At 52.3% G+C, this 16,579-nt stretch overlaps 12 protein-coding genes across 12 annotated transcripts; 7 read left to right on the top strand and 5 right to left on the bottom strand.

Moving 5' to 3' along the window:
* Positions 1–316: 316 nt before the first annotated feature.
* Positions 317–3,960, top strand: COCCADRAFT_8892 (uncharacterized protein; the record flags this gene model as incomplete). Its single annotated transcript, XM_007718710.1, has 3 exons — positions 317–441; positions 538–731; positions 791–3,960. 3 exons carry the CDS (start codon positions 317–319, stop codon positions 3,958–3,960), a joined length of 3,489 nt encoding a protein of 1,162 aa, XP_007716900.1.
* Positions 3,961–4,228: 268 nt separating this feature from the next.
* COCCADRAFT_108212 (uncharacterized protein) lies at positions 4,229–5,056 on the top strand (the record flags this gene model as incomplete). Its single annotated transcript, XM_007718719.1, has 2 exons — positions 4,229–4,338; positions 4,381–5,056. The coding sequence occupies 2 exons, from the start codon at positions 4,229–4,231 to the stop codon at positions 5,054–5,056; spliced, it is 786 nt and encodes a 261-aa protein (XP_007716909.1).
* Positions 5,057–5,415: 359 nt separating this feature from the next.
* On the bottom strand, positions 5,416–6,030 carry COCCADRAFT_108234 (uncharacterized protein; the record flags this gene model as incomplete). The annotated part of the gene is made up of 2 exons (XM_007718720.1): positions 5,416–5,607; positions 5,740–6,030. 2 exons carry the CDS (start codon positions 6,028–6,030, stop codon positions 5,416–5,418), a joined length of 483 nt encoding a protein of 160 aa, XP_007716910.1.
* A 564-nt stretch (positions 6,031–6,594) lies between these two features.
* Positions 6,595–7,383, top strand: COCCADRAFT_30023 (uncharacterized protein; the record flags this gene model as incomplete). The annotated part of the gene is made up of 1 exon (XM_007718721.1): positions 6,595–7,383. One exon carries the CDS (start codon positions 6,595–6,597, stop codon positions 7,381–7,383), a length of 789 nt encoding a protein of 262 aa, XP_007716911.1.
* Positions 7,384–7,429: 46 nt separating this feature from the next.
* On the bottom strand, positions 7,430–8,260 carry COCCADRAFT_108206 (uncharacterized protein; the record flags this gene model as incomplete). Its single annotated transcript, XM_007718722.1, has 1 exon — positions 7,430–8,260. One exon carries the CDS (start codon positions 8,258–8,260, stop codon positions 7,430–7,432), a length of 831 nt encoding a protein of 276 aa, XP_007716912.1.
* A 1,327-nt stretch (positions 8,261–9,587) lies between these two features.
* Positions 9,588–10,574, top strand: COCCADRAFT_40748 (polysaccharide lyase family 3 protein; the record flags this gene model as incomplete). Its single annotated transcript, XM_007718723.1, has 2 exons — positions 9,588–9,994; positions 10,046–10,574. The coding sequence occupies 2 exons, from the start codon at positions 9,588–9,590 to the stop codon at positions 10,572–10,574; spliced, it is 936 nt and encodes a 311-aa protein (XP_007716913.1).
* A 58-nt stretch (positions 10,575–10,632) lies between these two features.
* COCCADRAFT_108227 (carbohydrate-binding module family 1 protein) lies at positions 10,633–10,782 on the top strand (the record flags this gene model as incomplete). The annotated part of the gene is made up of 1 exon (XM_007718724.1): positions 10,633–10,782. A coding segment is annotated over one exon (150 nt), but the record flags the coding sequence as incomplete, so codon positions are not given.
* A 959-nt stretch (positions 10,783–11,741) lies between these two features.
* Positions 11,742–13,356, top strand: COCCADRAFT_8898 (carbohydrate-binding module family 35 protein; the record flags this gene model as incomplete). Its single annotated transcript, XM_007718711.1, has 4 exons — positions 11,742–12,092; positions 12,142–12,496; positions 12,548–12,731; positions 12,786–13,356. The coding sequence occupies 4 exons, from the start codon at positions 11,742–11,744 to the stop codon at positions 13,354–13,356; spliced, it is 1,461 nt and encodes a 486-aa protein (XP_007716901.1).
* A 267-nt stretch (positions 13,357–13,623) lies between these two features.
* Positions 13,624–14,808, bottom strand: COCCADRAFT_108214 (uncharacterized protein; the record flags this gene model as incomplete). The annotated part of the gene is made up of 1 exon (XM_007718725.1): positions 13,624–14,808. The coding sequence occupies one exon, from the start codon at positions 14,806–14,808 to the stop codon at positions 13,624–13,626; it is 1,185 nt and encodes a 394-aa protein (XP_007716915.1).
* A 202-nt stretch (positions 14,809–15,010) lies between these two features.
* Positions 15,011–15,256, bottom strand: COCCADRAFT_108236 (uncharacterized protein; the record flags this gene model as incomplete). Its single annotated transcript, XM_007718726.1, has 1 exon — positions 15,011–15,256. The coding sequence occupies one exon, from the start codon at positions 15,254–15,256 to the stop codon at positions 15,011–15,013; it is 246 nt and encodes an 81-aa protein (XP_007716916.1).
* A 61-nt stretch (positions 15,257–15,317) lies between these two features.
* Positions 15,318–15,580, top strand: COCCADRAFT_8900 (uncharacterized protein; the record flags this gene model as incomplete). The annotated part of the gene is made up of 2 exons (XM_007718712.1): positions 15,318–15,432; positions 15,480–15,580. The coding sequence occupies 2 exons, from the start codon at positions 15,318–15,320 to the stop codon at positions 15,578–15,580; spliced, it is 216 nt and encodes a 71-aa protein (XP_007716902.1).
* Positions 15,581–16,139: 559 nt separating this feature from the next.
* Positions 16,140–16,451, bottom strand: COCCADRAFT_108237 (uncharacterized protein; the record flags this gene model as incomplete). Its single annotated transcript, XM_007718727.1, has 1 exon — positions 16,140–16,451. A coding segment is annotated over one exon (312 nt), but the record flags the coding sequence as incomplete, so codon positions are not given.
* Between the last annotated feature and the right edge of the window lie 128 nt (positions 16,452–16,579).

The following is a 16,579-nucleotide window of genomic DNA, read 5'->3' on the forward strand; positions in this document are numbered from 1 at the left end:
GCTGTAGATATACACATACCTAGCACGTCAATGTCTTGTAGTAGTAGTACTGCATAGTACACTACTCACGTGCACAGCCAAACACTCGCACCACCGGGCTGCAGGGCAGCGGCGGCTTGTCGACACGCCAAGACGAGCACCAAATGCTTGTCGCCCCGGCCGCACTCGGCCATATTCCATACTATTATGCCAGTTCACTCTCCCATCCCAGACAGACAAACCACCCCCATCATCGCTCGTTTTTCTCTTCCCCAGGCGGCGACTCTGGGTCCCGACAAGCAACATCCCCCCCGCCGCCGTCCCCGCCCACGCCATCATGTTCTCCGACCCTGCGGCCGCCCTGCACTGGCCGCCTGACGTCGCCCACTACAACATGGAAGCCCTCTTGTTCTCGTCGTCTGGATGGCTCCGAACCACCTGCGTCGTCTTGGCCCTGTTCTGGTATGCATGCAATCAATCAATGACTGAATAAACAAGTGCCTCGTCACCCACTTGGCCACTCCCTCTCCGACGCGCTCGTGTTGACCTCGCGCCCAGGGTTGCCTTCCGCGCATACCAAGTCCTCACCCAGCCCGTCGACAAGCTGATCCACGTCCTCGGACTCGAAGTCCCCGTCGCCCCCATCGTCTCCCTCGCTGGCATCAAGGCTGATGGTGCCCTGCTGCACTGGAAGCCCCCCGACCAGCGGCCCTCGGTCCTCAAATATGTCATTCGTATCAACGGCATAGACAGTACGTCGTTGCCCTTTGCCCCACTCGTAACCCACCCTTCTAACCCACGCCCTCCCCAGTCGGCGATATCTCACCCCAGGAATCCTCCATTACTATCGAAAATCTCGTGCCCGATTGCCACTACACCATCCGCATCGTCACCCTCAACTCGTCCAGCTTCCAGGCCCCCAGTGTCCCCATCCGCTTCCGTACCCTCCCCGCCGACTCGGACGACTACTACGCGCCCCACCCGCCCAAGGATGCCGTACCCCCTTCCGATGACAATGACTACACTCCGACCCCGATTATCCGCCCCAACAAGACCCTCGCAGACGTCGTCACCGCCGTCGCTGCCCCTCCCATGACCCGCGAACACAGCAACAGCACCTCTCGCTTGCGCCGCCCAGATGTCGGCAGGAGGGCCTCACCTGCGTCGCAAGATCAGCCTCGCAATGCCCAAGAATCAGAAGGTTCGGATTCTATCCGCCAATTGACCGAAAAGCTCGACGCCCTCCGACGCGAACTCGATGACGTGGAGCGTCAGATGCAGGACGAGGACCAGGAATTTGTCACTCAAAAAGCCATTCTCGCCGACAAGCGCGACGAGAAAAAGGCTGCGCTTAAGGAAAAAGAGGATGCCAGTCGCGATTTGCGCAAGGAAGTGGCCAATCTCGAGCGCCAGAACGCGACAGCCCAAGGCAAGCGCGCTCATCAAGAAAAGATTTTCCGCCAAAAAGAAGCAGAGAGGAAGAAGCTTAAGGACGATGTAGCCAAATGGACTCGCGAAGCGGTTGAGTTTCGTGAAACTGCAGAGAAAATCAAACAGGAGCAGGCCGAGTACGAAGCGGAGTCAGAAAAGCGCATCCAGGAACTCAAGGACAAATACGCTGAGGAGACCCAAGCCAACAAGGTCTTGGAGGACGCCATTCGCGAAAAAGGAATCCACATCAAGGCGCTCGAGGAGGAGAGAAAGAAGCTCGAGGCTGGTCAGGAGGGTGCAGAAGCGACAGACGGGCCCGATCATGCAGAAAAGGAAGAGGACAATCGATGGAAAATGACTCTTGGCTTGCTGCAACAGCAGTATGCCCAGGCCTGGGCCCTATATGCAGAAGCAGAGAGAGCTCACCAAGATGCGATCAACAGACTCGGGTACATGCAGCAACGTCGTTTAAGTCAACCCCAGCTCTTCTCAGGACCACCTGTTCCGGATATGGGACCAGGACCAGTACCAGTGAGGAGGAACAGCCAGCGAGCACGACCACTTAGCATGCGCGAAGGCCTACTTTCTGCTGCCACCGGAGGCTTTGTGCACACTTCTTCGGCCCCTTTCAACAGCATCCCAACCACCGCCTCCCCGTCATTCGCAAATCCAACTCCCTACTTCAACCCAGTAAACGGCATGGCACTGCCTCCGCGTACATATAGCACATCCTTCTCGCAAACCGATATGGAGAGCCTGACTGGAGGAGCCCCAATGAGTCCCACGGCTGGTTCTTTGCTTCCAGCTGGTCTGTTTGGAGACGACTTGGGTTTGACAGAAGACGAAGACGATGATGACCCGGGCCCACCACAAGCACCTTCTCTCAACCCTTCCCCAAACATGACAAACGTTCTACCCGGCTTGGGCGCGCCTGGCACAATGCACCACACACAAAACTCGAGCTTGCCAGCCTCACCACGGACTCAATCCCCCACTGGATTTGCAAGTCCCAGAGATAGTGCCGGCGATCTGCAGATGCAGTCGAGCAACGACAACAACATGGATAGCGACAGACGATCTATCCACTCAACCTCGAGCTCGTTCCAAACTAACCCTCAGGCCAGTCGATTCGGCGGACTCTTTGGCCTCAATCGAGTACGCGGCAAGACATTCTCGGACGACGGCCCGGCTTTGGGATCCCTCAAACCATCCCAGAGTCAATCTCTGCCACGTCAGGAGCATGGTCTGGATGGCCTCGGCGCTCCACGCCGCCGTGGTAGTCTCACAGAAGGTTCGTGGTACGATGCATTCATACGCACCAAGACGCAACCCATAGAGTCTTCGAGCAGTCCCAAGCATGTAGCTACTCGCAAGCGCCCATTTAATATGTTTGGTAGTGCCAAAGGAGACGATCCATGGCTCCGCTCCATGCTGGGAATGCAACAGCGGCCAGAATCACCTCGCCAGGGGTCCACGAATTCTGGAGAAGGCACGGCACTGCCACGGCCCTCGACAGAGAGTCAGACGCGCTTTGGTTGGAATGTGGACGCGTTCGGTGCCAGGTCTAGCCCTCTCGGAGTCGACTGGAGTGTCAACAACACCAATACTGCTTCGTGGTCCCGATTGGGGTCTAGGCGGCCATCAATCCAACACACAGCCAACGCCAGCTTGATCAATGAGGACGTCATGCACGACGATGTCCTCGACTTTCCTTCAAATACCCGGTCACCTACCCAAGCACCAATTGGCACCCGACCGCAGTCGTCTGCGTCGCACATGCCCGGTCAGATGTCGGCCTCGTCCCTGCCACCTATTCCGCCAACTCCACCCAAACAGCTGAACCCAGCGGCTGCTAGTTTCACCATGTTCCAGTTGGGCAAGAAGACGGAGGAAGATAGAGCCGAGAAAGCTAAGCGTGCTGCAGAAAAGGCCGCTGAGAAGGAGGCCAAGAAGGCAGAAAAAGCAGAAAAGAAGGAAGAAAAGGAGAAGAAGGCCAAGGCGGACAAGGCAGAAAAGGCATCACGCAAAGACAAACATACGCCGTCCGAAGCTGGCGACTCGCGAGAAGCAACCTCACCCTACCTTGATTCTCGCATGTCCCGAGACACACCATCCATCTCCACCGCCGATGCATCAGAGTCGTCTCCACGCGAGTCACTGGAACATAGCATTTCTTACGCTGCATCGGACGCTGCAGGCTCCATAGGCAAAGAGTCGTTTATGCAGAAACTGACGCGCAAAGGCAGCACTAACCAATTTCTTACCTTTGGAAAGAAGAGCGGCCTCTTTTCTAAGAGCAAGGCTGGTGATGTTCCCGGAACTCCAGATGAAGTCGAAGAGGAAGGCTCTAGCGGCTTCTTTGGGTTGGGTAAAAGCGCAGACAGCGTAGGAAATAGCCCAAGCATTGGTACTTCAAAAGACAAGGCGAGTATGTGGGGCTCTATTAAGCGTATTGGCAAGAAGGACAAGACCCCAAGCTTGCATGAGAGCATTGCTAGTGAGGCTACTGGTGACGAGGAGGATATGGCTCAGGAGAATATCAAGGCATAGCTTGTATTACTTGCTTGATATATAAGTTTAGCAAAACGCTGATGGTTTTGAAAAAAGAAATGAAATTCGTATCGCTTTGTAAGATTATGAGATGACTTCGTTGTTCATTCGTTTGTTCATTCGTGTGTTTCACTGGCGTGTCGTTCTTCCCCGGATTCTGCATGCTGCATGCCAAGCACGGCGCGACTTGGGCAACTTCACCTTGACCTCAGACGACCAACCGACAACCCAACCCAGCTCCCCGTCTCCCCCTTACATCACGGGTACTATGGCTTCGCCAGCCGCAGAAAATGTGCCTAATGGCATTTCTACCCCACCAGCTACCGCAAACGCACCCACACTCAGCCCACCCACACAGCCACCACCTGCATCGCAACCGTCGCAAGCATCCAATGGCGCGTCAGCAAACCCAGCGGCCAGCATGAATGCCGCCTTTCCATCCAGCTCGCTCCAGGATAATGGAACCAGCAAGCGACCCCGCGACGCACGCCTCATCCATCTGATTTTAGCCAACATGGGCGTACATGCCTACACGGAGCGCGTACCGCTACAGCTCCTCGACTTTGCCTATCGATACACCTCATCCATCCTCTCCGACGCGTTATCATACGAGCCACCTCTACCCACGACATCAGCGTCGAAGAAACGCAGCGGCCCCAACGCCGAGTCGGGCGAAGACGGCGTGTCGCTGAATGCGCTGCGCACGGCAGTTGGAGCGCGGGCTGCAGGCACCTTCCAAGGCACGCTGGGCAAGGAATTCATGAGCGAGGTGGCGCTCGAGCGGAATCGCATTGCGTTGCCCCGTGTAGACCGCGAGTTTGGGATTCGCCTGCCGCCCGAGCGGTACTGCTTTACGGGCGTGGGGTGGGATGTCAAGGGCGCGTGGGAAGAGGAGCTTGAGGAGACCAACGAGGATGTCGATATGGATGATGATGTGGGTGCTAGTGGAGCAGGCTTCGGGGGTCCTGTGGGCGGTGTTAATGGAAACGCTGGGGGTGAAGCGGGAGATACGACTATGGGTGGTATGGAGGATGAGGAGCAGGATGATGATGAGTTTGAGGAGGCCATGGGGATCAACCAGGAGAACAACGGGTGATTTTCCTGAGCTAATTGTTGTTCGAGGTGGAAAGATTGGTGGTGGGGGTTGATCGTGGGAAGAGTGAAAAGAAGGCGTTCAGTGGATCTTTTAGCATTTCATGGCGTTGAGTGTGAGAGAGAGGTACGGACCTGGTCTTTCTACATTACATATACCAGAGCTTGAAATGGCTCAGTCCTGCATGGTTTCTACATGGGATCATTATTTTGCAAGAAAAAAAAAGAAGAAATATATGGATAATTTCCAAGATGATGTTACAATATCATACAAAGTGGGTTTTGTCCTGTTCCTGTACAAGGAAAAAGGGTAATGTGAGTTTTTCTTCTTCTTTCCCCTTCCACTCCATATCCAAAACCCTTTCACGTCCCTCTATATATCCCACCCCTCGTAACACCCCGATCATCCACACGATTCTCCTCACGTCTCGCGAGGCCAGCCTCATTCACCTGCTCCGCCCTCTTCCCCACCGTCCTCCCCTGCTCATCCAAATTCCACCACTCCTTATGCTTCGACCGCGCCTCCTCAAGCTTCCTCTGATGTTCTTCTCTCGCCTGGTAATCGTCAGCACAAAATATCCCGAACCCTCTAATTCTCTCCCCCCCCAAGTTTCCACACGTGAGCATGGAAAAGAATGTGGAGGACAATCTATACATGTAAATATGAGGAAAGAAAATATTAATTACCTTTTTCCTTTCCCCAGCAAGCGCAAACCACTCCTGCCGCGCCTTATCCAGCTCATCCTGATTCTGATACTGCAGCATACAACTATTCATAGCGAGGCGCGCATCGCGACACGCATAGATCATGGTGAAAGTGCGGCCGAGGGCGCACGAGGCAAATGTTTCGATTTCGGGGGCGCATTTGGCTCGCACGTTTTTGTAGTACAGGTCGCGCACTTGTTGTTCTTGCGGGGCGGACAGCGGCGTCGGGTTGCTGGGCAGCGGGTTGTTGCCGATTATCATGCGGTCCGTCATTTTTGCGTCTGGTGGTGGGAGGGGAGGGGTGCGCGGAGGGGGCGCTGGGTGGAGTGACTTGTCGCTCTCTATGTATTTCTAGATTGCAGTGTCACCTTGATGATGGTGGTAGGTGGAAAGCGAGCGTGGTGGGGGGGATATGCGTGTATCGTATTCGAGTGTGTGGTCAATATGGTATGTGCTGCAGCAGCCGTCGTGGGGGGAATTGGGTGCTGAGAGTTTCAGGACTTGAATGGTGGTCACTCCGCAATACCGTGATGCCAAAGTCGAGATTGATATGATTCGGAGCAGGCATTGCAATTGCGGATACGGAGTGGAGCATGCTGGTGTCGGTGTTTTGGGCACGTTTAGCGCCGATGGGGGGAGACTGATGAACCGAGGCACACGGTAGTGCCGCTAGGGAAACAGTTCACATGCGGTACGAGACCTCTCACGTACATCCACATACACAAAGCAACACTACGTTCGACGCATGTCATATTCTCTTTGATAGTCATTACCTTGCCTCACTACACTTCTCTGTCATACACTGTACACATTCGCAAAACAGTCAAACAACACAAGATGAAGATCGCAGACCGAACATTCGTCATAAGCGGCGGCGTGTCTGGCCTCGGCCTGGCAACAGCACGCGCACTCCATCAACAAGGCGCATACGTCTCACTACTCGATCTCAATGCCGACAACGGTGCAAAAGTTGCCTCTGAACTCGGCTCTCGCGCAAAGTTCTTCGAAACCGACGTCTCGGATACCCAGGCCATTGCCGCAGCAGTACAAGGGACAGTGGCTTGGGTCAAGGAAACAGGAAAGCACATTGGAGGCGTAGTCGCTGGCGCAGGTGTGGGAATGCCAGGATTAATCATCGACAAGAAGAATGAGCCGTTGAGCCTTGAGAGCATTGATTTCGTACTAAACATCAACCTGCGAGGAACGCTGGATCTGATCCGTCAGACACTACCACACATGACCACTGCGCCTTCTTCAGGCCCCGACGGCGCCCGCGGTGTCATCATCATGATTGCCTCCTCCGCTGCCTTCGACGGCCAAATGGGCCAGGTTGCATACGCAGCCTCCAAGGGAGCAGTCGCATCTCTGACCCTCCCCCTCGCCCGCGATCTCTCAAGGTACGGTATCCGAGCCGTGACGATAGCGCCCAGCATGTTTGACAGCGCCATGACGCGCATGATGAGCGACAAGGTCAGGAAGAGTCTGGAGAACAGCATGGAGTTCCCAAAGAGGCCAGGACAACCGGACGAGTTTGCCAGATTGGTGGTGGAATGCATTGGGAATGACATGTTGAATGGAACGGTGCTGCGGTTGGACGGCGCAATGAGGATGCCGGCGAGACTATAGTTTTGATTTTGATTGTTTTTCTTGTTTCCAAATAATCGCAATGTCTTCAACGCTTGCGCTCGCGGACCTTGAACTTGACGCCGTTCTTGTTGACTCCTCCCACTGTGTTATTCATTTTTGCGCGCTGCAGCTCCAGCTCCTCTTCTGCCGCCATCAATTCACGTTCTCGTTTCTTGATCCCTTGCAGTTTCGAGGCTGTCCTTTCCAGCGCACGCTCCCTGTCTTTGCGGAACTTCCTGGCTTCTCGCCGCGCCTGCTCCTCTGCCTCTGCCTGCTTCTTGGACAGTGTCTTGGGCCGCTGTATAGTTTGCTCCTCGTCCTCCTCCGATTCGTCTTGGAGATCGCCAAATGTTGGTGAATCTACTCGGCTTGGAATCTTTTCTCCACGCCCAAACCATGCATCCGGATCGAATTCTTCCTGCTCCTCCTCATTCTCCACAAAGACCCTATGTTTGCCATGCTTTGCCTCTTCTCCGTCCTTCATAGCCCGGACCTCGCCCTGCTCCTCCATGACCAGCTTCTTCTCTAGTTCCTCGCGCTCTTTCCGGGTGACCTGGAGCATGGTGCGGATGTAGCCCGCGTCCTGAGTTTTCAGCAGCTTGACCACGTCGACGCTCAAGGCCTTGTTGCCCCGGTCTGCCACTTTGCGACCATTCTTGTCCACCTGGGACGACATCATCTTGAATGAGAACTCATCGGGATTGCGGTCGCGAGCCTTCTGGCTCAAGATCTTGAGCTTGGCCTTCTTCTCTCGGTGGTCGGCGGCGCGCAGCTTGTAGTCTTTGCGCTTTTCGAGCAGACCCCATTTCTCGCGCTCGAGGGGCTGCGCGCGCTCTTTGTGATTGCGCCGCTGAACGGCATTTCGCATCGATGACATGTTGGTGCGGCGTCGAGGTCTGTGTCTGCCTTGACGGTTCACTGGTGTCGACTTGAAACTGCTGGAAATTATTCCAGGCGCCAAGACTCCGACCCGCTGAAATGTTCTTCTCTTCGAGCGTCTGTGCGTGCTCCGCCGCATGTCCGCACCCTCGCCCGCGACCGCCAGTTCGAGGCCTACTGGGAAAGCCGAGACGATTCTCATGACGGATTCGGCACAGGACAAGAATCACACCGGGGTCTACATTACCTATTCTACACATTTTATTGCACATCACTCCCTCGTCGGCATCCCATTAGGGGCGTCTTCGTTCGTCCGTTGGCTTCGACATGCCATAGCCTGCAGAAATAGTTCCAAACATGATGTGACGTCTCACTCCCCGGCGCGTAAGCACTTTGCACCGTGGCAAACGTTAATCGACGATTACGCGGATTGGCATGCAAGTATGTACGCATATAAGGAGACCGCATTCTTAGACCTGCAGCTGTCTGTCCGGGAGCGTGCTAAATGAGATGTGATCTTGGAAGAAATGACATCTCTTCATTAATTGGCAATAGTCAGTAAGAGATTTTTCGGTGTAGTGACCCTTCCGGGGACCGTGGTTTTCGTAGCTCTCCGCCCGTACTCGGAAACGAGGCCTAAAAGTTTGGCCGAGATGCCAAGTCTATGTCAAATTGAAGCCAAGGAATCCTTTGAGATCCAACGACAAATTTGGGACTGATCTGTGGCGGACAGGATGTTTTGTCCTGCCGTTTGCAGTCATGGCAAAACCCAGTCACTTGAACGGCTTTGCCCTACTGTTCACAAAGAGTGTTCTTTGGAATATTTGAAAAAACAGTTCCTACCACAAGGACATTTACTAATTATTCCGTGACTATGTAGACTTTCAAAATGTGTTGTAGACAGGGAAAGCCACTCGACCACATAAGGCCTAGTCCTACCCGCTGCCAACCACTTATCCTACAATAGTAACCATCGCACGTTTTTCTCGAACGATCCGCCCATGCAGAAAAAGTGCCCCCACTCCTGCGGCGGCGTAGTCTTGGCCTTGGACACTCAAGTCCATCTGCGGTAATTTCGCATACTCCACCACCCGCTTATCTTGGTATCCACATATGTTCGCAAACCGAGCGCTTATGCATAGAGAACTAGGCATGTATCCATTAAAGACAGCAAGCTTCCCACCCCTTCCTATGTTATCGTGTTGCACTGTTTTCATTTTCACTTCTAATCGTGTGCCTAATCTGGAAACACGATCCAATTCCTCTAATCCATCGCACCTTTTCTCGAAATCGCTTTGATTGGTAACTTGCCTTTTTTTTTAAACATGATCTCTCAAGTCGCTCTTTTCTCGCTCGTCGCCAACATGGCAGCTGCGCATATTCTGGACATTCCCACTCGTATCGGCGAAGTCATTGCGCTGCCAGAAGCTAGCGTCATCACAGGTTCCGTTGACTTCGGAAACAAAGAGTTTGACCGTGGTCACAAGTGTGACACGGACGATGACACTGGCAGCCAGAATGCCGTCTTCGTTCTGCAAGACGGCGCCTCCATCTCCAATGTTATCATCGGCACCGATGCGCTCGAGGGTGTCCACTGCTTGGGCTCTTGCACGCTGACCAACGTCTGGTTCCGTGACGTCTGCGAAGATGCCATTTCCGTCCTCGGCACTGGTGACGCTCTTATTGTCGGTGGTGGAGCAACCAATGCTATTGACAAGGTTGTTCAGCACAAGTAGGTTCTCTTTTACTAGTGCAGATAGGAACCCCGCTAACATAATTGTAGCGGCCCTGGAACTGTGACAATCCGCGACTACACCATTGTCAATGCTGGTAAACTCTACCGCTCATGCGGTGACTGCACCAACAACAGCAAGAAGTCTCCCCGCAAAGTCATTGTCGAGAACGTCAAGGCCTTTGGATTGACCTCTGACTTGATTGGAATCAATCCCAACTTTGGTGACAGTGCGACCATCAGCGGCTCTTGTGGACAGACCAAGGAGGTTTGCGCAGACTACCAGGGCGTTGACAAAGGTAACGGCAAGAGCCAGAGGCTCAATACTAAGCAAAGCTGCAACGGTCCCCAAGGCAAGCTTGAGAAACTCCCAGAGTGTGATGCTGCTGAGGCACCAACTGCCACTGTCACAGCAAGCAACACCCCAGTCTACAACGCCACAGTGCCTCTCCCCACCTTGACTGTTTCCACTGCCACAACAAGCAGCACCCCAGTCGCCAACGTCACAGTGCCCTTTCCTACCTTGAGCGTTTCCACTCTCATCACCAAGACCTCCGCCATTGCCACCCCAGCTCAGTAAGACATCTCCGCAATCTTCATATCGTTTGCATAGTTAACAATCCATCAGGAGCAGCGGAAACTACGACGGCAGCTACGGCAGTGGCCACGGTAACAGTGACAGTGTCTCGCTATTCGGACGCTGCGGTGGCAAGGGTTACACTGGACCCACTACTTGCCGTTACGGCAGGTGTGTCGCATTCAACCCATGGTTCTCCATGTGTATCTAAGCTCTGTGGAGTCCCGGTGCGACGAACTCTAGACAGGGTATGATGTGGCTTGGTCTATGCCGGGGCTTGCTCCCCTACGGCTTCTTTTCTTCTGACTACATTTTATCCTTTGTACATACGTATTTACTTGCCAGCCAATCAATTACCATCTACAACATGAATAATGTTACTGTTATTTTGCTCCCCTATGGTGTTCCGTGTCAGCCTTTGAGCGTTGATTTCACGTGATCCCCATATCTTGATGTCGGCCACACGACTGCTAAATGGAGGCCTGTGCTTGAGAAGAGATGGTTGCTCGCTTGTTGCATGTGCGCATCCACTCTGAACGTCAAAGTCAATATTTTTTCCCAGACCAACATAGCACTTGAATGAGAAACGTGAACAATATAGTGCTATTCACAGTCTATACTCAAAAACGGTACAAATTCTTGACTATGCAGTTATGCAAGCAAAGGAAGTCATTGGTTGTAAACATGACGTCAATAATTGGCAAGCAAATACCACCTTCGAGCTACCCCGGGTCATGTTAATCGCTTTTTACATAGAAGATTGTAGCGACACTATTTGGCCCGTATACCCGAAGAAACGATGACCCGGTTACATACGGAACGATTGCTTGAAATGGTACTATCTGCGGCTCGCCTGGCTATTCTCGCGTCCCCTCACTGGGCAAAGGGCTTGTCGTCTTGGTTTTTCCGACACCACAGTCAGCCATACCGAAATGTGGTAATAGCGCAATGCTAAAGCCTGGAGAAATGCGATGATCCCTTGCCGGAAGAAGTGCGGAGCCCCACACAACATCTTCCAGGGTTCACGTCGTTGTGGACTCGGGCTATTTACCCCCGCAATTGCTTGGCTGGGAAATAGTTGTGGACTTTGGCCGGCTATTATATGAAGTCCAAGCAAAACCGTTGTCCTCAGCACCGTCCCTATCCAAGTCTTCCCACCATAACTTCAAAATGGGGTTCAGCAAGCTATTTTGCCGTCTTGTGTTCGTTTCTGCAACTACGTCTGCCAAATGGATTGTTCCAGGAGCGCGATGGAGAGCAACAGATGGCTCACTTGTCAATGCGCATGCAGGCGGTGTGACCGTGGATCCTGAGACCGGCAAATTCTTTTTGTTCGGTGAATACAAAGTTCAAGGTCAAGAAGAAGGTGGTGGTGTGAGCGTCTACAGCTCCGACGATCTTGCAACATGGGAACCCCACGGTTTGGCATTGACCCCAATCGAAGACCATCCCTACATTTCGAAGAAGGACATTATTCAGAGACCAAAAGTTGTATATAGCAAGGCTACCAGCAAGTATCATGTACGGCATTGGCACATGTTCTCTCGGCAGTTCAACTAATACTTTGTAGATGTGGTGGCATGCCGACAATTCGACGTACGGCGAGTTGCTCCAAGGTTTTGCCGTTTCCGACAACATCACCGGACCCTATACTTTCGTCGATGCTACGGCACCTCTTGGAAATTGGTCGCAAGATTTTGGCATGTTTGTAGACCAAAAAGATGGACGTGCATACGCCCTTTACTCCAACGGCGACCGTCGCGAAGGACGCGACGTGTATCTCACATCCTACAATGAGAATATAACTGCTCTCGACAAGGTTATCCACCGTTTCGATAAATACGATCTGGAGGCTCCCAATATCGTGCAAACAGATCAGAGCTACTTTGCCCTCATGTCACATAAAACGGGGTATCGACCAAATAGTAAGATGCAAGTCGTTGTTGAAATGTGCAAGAAACACTAACTCTACCAAGATGTGGTCGCATTCCGCGCAGACTCTCTTTCTGGTCCCTGGTCGCAGCCCTTCATAATCGCGCCATTGAATACGCGCACGTACAACTCCCAATCAGGCTTCAATCTCCGTATCAACGGTACCAAGAAGACAACCTACATCTACATGGGAGACCAATGGGATTCCATCTCGCTGTGGGAATCAAGGTAAGAAACTTGGAAGCTGTGAATAGAGAATGGTAGAGTGCTGATAACGAACAGGTACATCTGGCTTCCACTTGAAATCAACGAGGAAGAAAAGTCCCTTGAACTTGTGTGGCATGATGTCTACGACCTCGATGTAAAAACTGGTGAAGTTACACCTATCGAAGGTACTACCTACTATAACAAGGATGCAACCACGACTGGAAACGCATGGCACCAGGAAGCCAAATTCGCAAGCGACAAAGTTATTGTGACTGGCATCTATGGCAACGACAGCAAAGTCATCTTCCACAACATTGAAGGCAGCGGTAAACCTCAGTGGGTATCATTCTATTATCAAAACACTGACGACATGGGCTTTGGCGACCAACCTGGTGGCACTCCTGATCGTATCAATGGAACTTGGCAGCTCCGTCGCATCTCCAGCGTCATTGTCAACAACAAGACTGAAGAGCTCCAAACATTGTACCAAAGAGATAGTCACAAGGGGATTATTCTGAGCACGCCGCTCATGCTTGACTTGGAGAAGGGAGACCACAACACCATTACTATTGGCGGCCTATACAACGGCAAGGATATCAAAGGTGCGGACATTGACCGTATTGTAGTCTACCCGCCTGAAGAGTAGTTGGTGGCTTTTCAAGTCCTGATAAATCATGAATACTACAAATGTAATGTTTTGTTCAAATTCTATCAAAATTCATGGATAAACAACATAAGTTACCTCTCTCTAATTTCTCTATGATCTAACTCCTTGAGCACTAATCTAGTCGCTAAATGACAAAATATTGATAATGCTCGCTCATTTCTAAAAATCATGGCATCGTCGATCTACGCACGCAAAACAGGATGATCTAGAACGCCACTCACATAACCCATCTATGTTCATCGTAATCTATGCCCATCCTATCCGATACAGGTTGTATCCACTCTCATCACCTCTGCCCACACCCCTCCTCTTCTCGACAAACTCCTTTTCCAGTATGCGAAAAACCATACCGTTTGCGTTCTTGGAACACTTTTCAGGAACAAAAGCGGACTCGACAGTGTCGGGAATACCTTCGAACTTGCCAGTCTTGCGCACCGTGACCATTAGCCAAAACGTGCCACCCAGAGTCAGCATATGCGCGGCGCAATCGCGTAGCCAAGCAGCATGCTCGGGTGCATAGACGACGTCAGACGCGATGAGGAGATTGGCCGTTGCTTTCAGGGCTTGAGGCGGCTGTGCCCAATCCAGAATTGCAGTCGACACAGGCGGCGATGCATTGGTGCAGCTCGAGGGAAAGTTGGTTTCGATGTTGAGCTTGCAATTGTCCAGGACGGCGGGATGGTAATCAGTCGCTGCAATGTCGCCATTGTGAATGTTGATGGTGGGAAGGAGCTTTGCTAGCACTAGACTGACGAGACCAGTTCCTGTGCCCAACTCGGTAATCTTGGGCATGGGCGCGAGGTCTGTTGGATCCAGCCCGAATCGCTTGGGGTCGGCGCACATCATGCTACTAAGGACGATGCTGGCACCCCAGGATTGCAGGCCAACTGCGGTGTGGTCCGTACTTGAGAGCGGCGCATCGTTGAGTGTAACTTGGATTGCTTTTCCAAAGGGCATGGAAAAGCTGAAGTCGCGGGTTAGCGCCTCGTCTTCGTCACAGTTGCTGGATTCGAATAAACTCGAAAGAATAAAGGCAGCATCGTCAACGATCCTCTCACGAGCCTCTACATCCATGCTCATTTCCTCCGAACGCGCGAGAAGCGAGTTCAGCCATTGCGCGGTGAAAGTGCGTTCGAATGGGTCGGCACGTAGAGCAGCGGTCACCTCTTCCAGACTCGTCTCTTGGTCGTCTTCGTCCTCATCCTGAGAGGCATAGCCGGAATCAACAGGGGCTGGTGGCGACGTGATGGATTGCTGATCTCGCTTGGATACTGGTGTGGAAATGACGGTCGGTAAGCGTACGGGACAATACAGGGCCCGCAAATGCTTCAGCGCCGAGGTGATCTGGGTTTCTGGCAGGGAAACTAGCAAACGAGCGGATGGCAAACTGCTTGAAGGCGGCAGACAACTGCCCGTGAGACTGCCACTCATTTGACGGCTCTCGCTAAAGAACGAAGGACGAAGAGGGTAACGTGCGCGCAGACGGGAAACAAAAAGGAAAGAATGTGGAGAGGGGAAAGAACCGGAGACGACGCGGGGAAAAAAAAGGGCCTATCGTGAAACTGAAGGCAAACGATAAGGAGAATAACACGATAATACTGGGTTTAGCCTCACGCTCGGACAAATGCCGCTACTACGAGAAGTTTTCACCGCCTGTCATATTGCACCGTGGGCGTGTGTGTGGATCACGATGCATTGTGGTGATGGGGATTACGATGGGATACTTGTTGTGGCATTTTCCCCTGGTCCAGAGATCCCGATAGCTTTCGAGACATGTGCGCAGTGAACTGTTGGCTCTCCTCACGATGCGTGGCTGTAGTGAGATGGGATTTTGTGTCAAATGGTAATCGCCACGTGGGTCGCTAACAATCAGCCTCATGGACGCTACTCCCGAAGTCGCTTAGCGCAAACAGACCCTTTGGCTCAAACGGCCTGCAGCCATGGATTCCCCTACTAATGTACGGCCAACTCCGGCGAATGCCATTTGGACAATGTCGCGGAACGGCAAAAGGCCTCTGAAACATCTTGGTATACCAGATTTGGAACTTGTCAACAGTCCGTGGATTGCAGCGCTAGTGGCTTGGAAGGCTAATGCTACATAGAACCGCCGAAGCTCTCAGCATCCGACATGACGGTCGGGATCCTATTGCTTACACCCGGAAATACCTGCGATAACTACATGTCCTTCACAAGATTAATCTGAGGGGTGATAACAGCATCCCTATTAGACAACAATTACCCTCCGTCGCCGACTCTGTTGCGATTAGACGACAGTGGAGTGGGAAGAAAAGGAAATTGAGCGACGGTATTCTCCATGAATAGAAAAGGCTGGACCAGCATCTTTGACAGCAAAAGGAAAGCAATCGGGTTTAATTTCCTTCTCGCCGGTTTGCATCCATTGATAGATAATTTGCGGCCAAAAATGAACTACAACGCCATAGTCGCAGTCGTAATGGCTAATATTGACATACTATTAAGGTGTTTTCTGGATGAGAAGCTTTTGGTCAACTGTCTTTGTGAAAAGTGTCGCTCATTCTGACTAACAGAAAAGAAGTAGCAGCGATACAGGTGATCAATGGCTCCTTTGGTCTGTCGCGTGAACTCCACTTCGAAACGCTGAATTCAATAGGACACTACGTGTTTCTCCTGAGTTTCTACCTGTTCTCATACCTTGCTCAAAGTTTCATTAGGCTCGTGCCCTCGCACTAAAGCACCTGTCGCAATGTCCCATGTCTGCCACGCCAAAATCCTGATTTTCCGCCTCACGCATCAACACCCTTTCTGCGACGCAGAAGCACCCTGGCTTGCATGTCAGGATACATGTCTCCGTCTACAGTGAAATTCTTCGGGCGTGGTGAATATTGTCCTGATGGGAACTTCCAGTCATACAACAGCAGGAGTTGCGAGAGCACTAGTTTGATCTCATTGGCGACAAAGGCTCTTCCTGGACAAGCATATTTCCCATAACCAAACGCCATGTGCTCGGCGTCACTCATCGCAAAAGTATACCGCTGGGTATTTTTAAGGTCCTTGCGCAACTTTACATAACGATAGGGATCGAAAGTTGCTGGATCCCCGCCGGGGACCCGTGCCGGGTCGTTAAGGATTGCGTTCTGTGGTACTGCGATGCGAGTGAGTGAGTGAGTGAGTTGTATTTAACGTCTATATATAAAGCCTCCCTTGGGGCATGTAGACGGGCTAT

Source organism: Bipolaris zeicola (genome assembly GCF_000523435.1).
Source record: "Bipolaris zeicola 26-R-13 unplaced genomic scaffold scaffold_250, whole genome shotgun sequence".
Classification (NCBI taxonomy): Eukaryota; Fungi; Ascomycota; class Dothideomycetes; order Pleosporales; family Pleosporaceae; genus Bipolaris; species Bipolaris zeicola.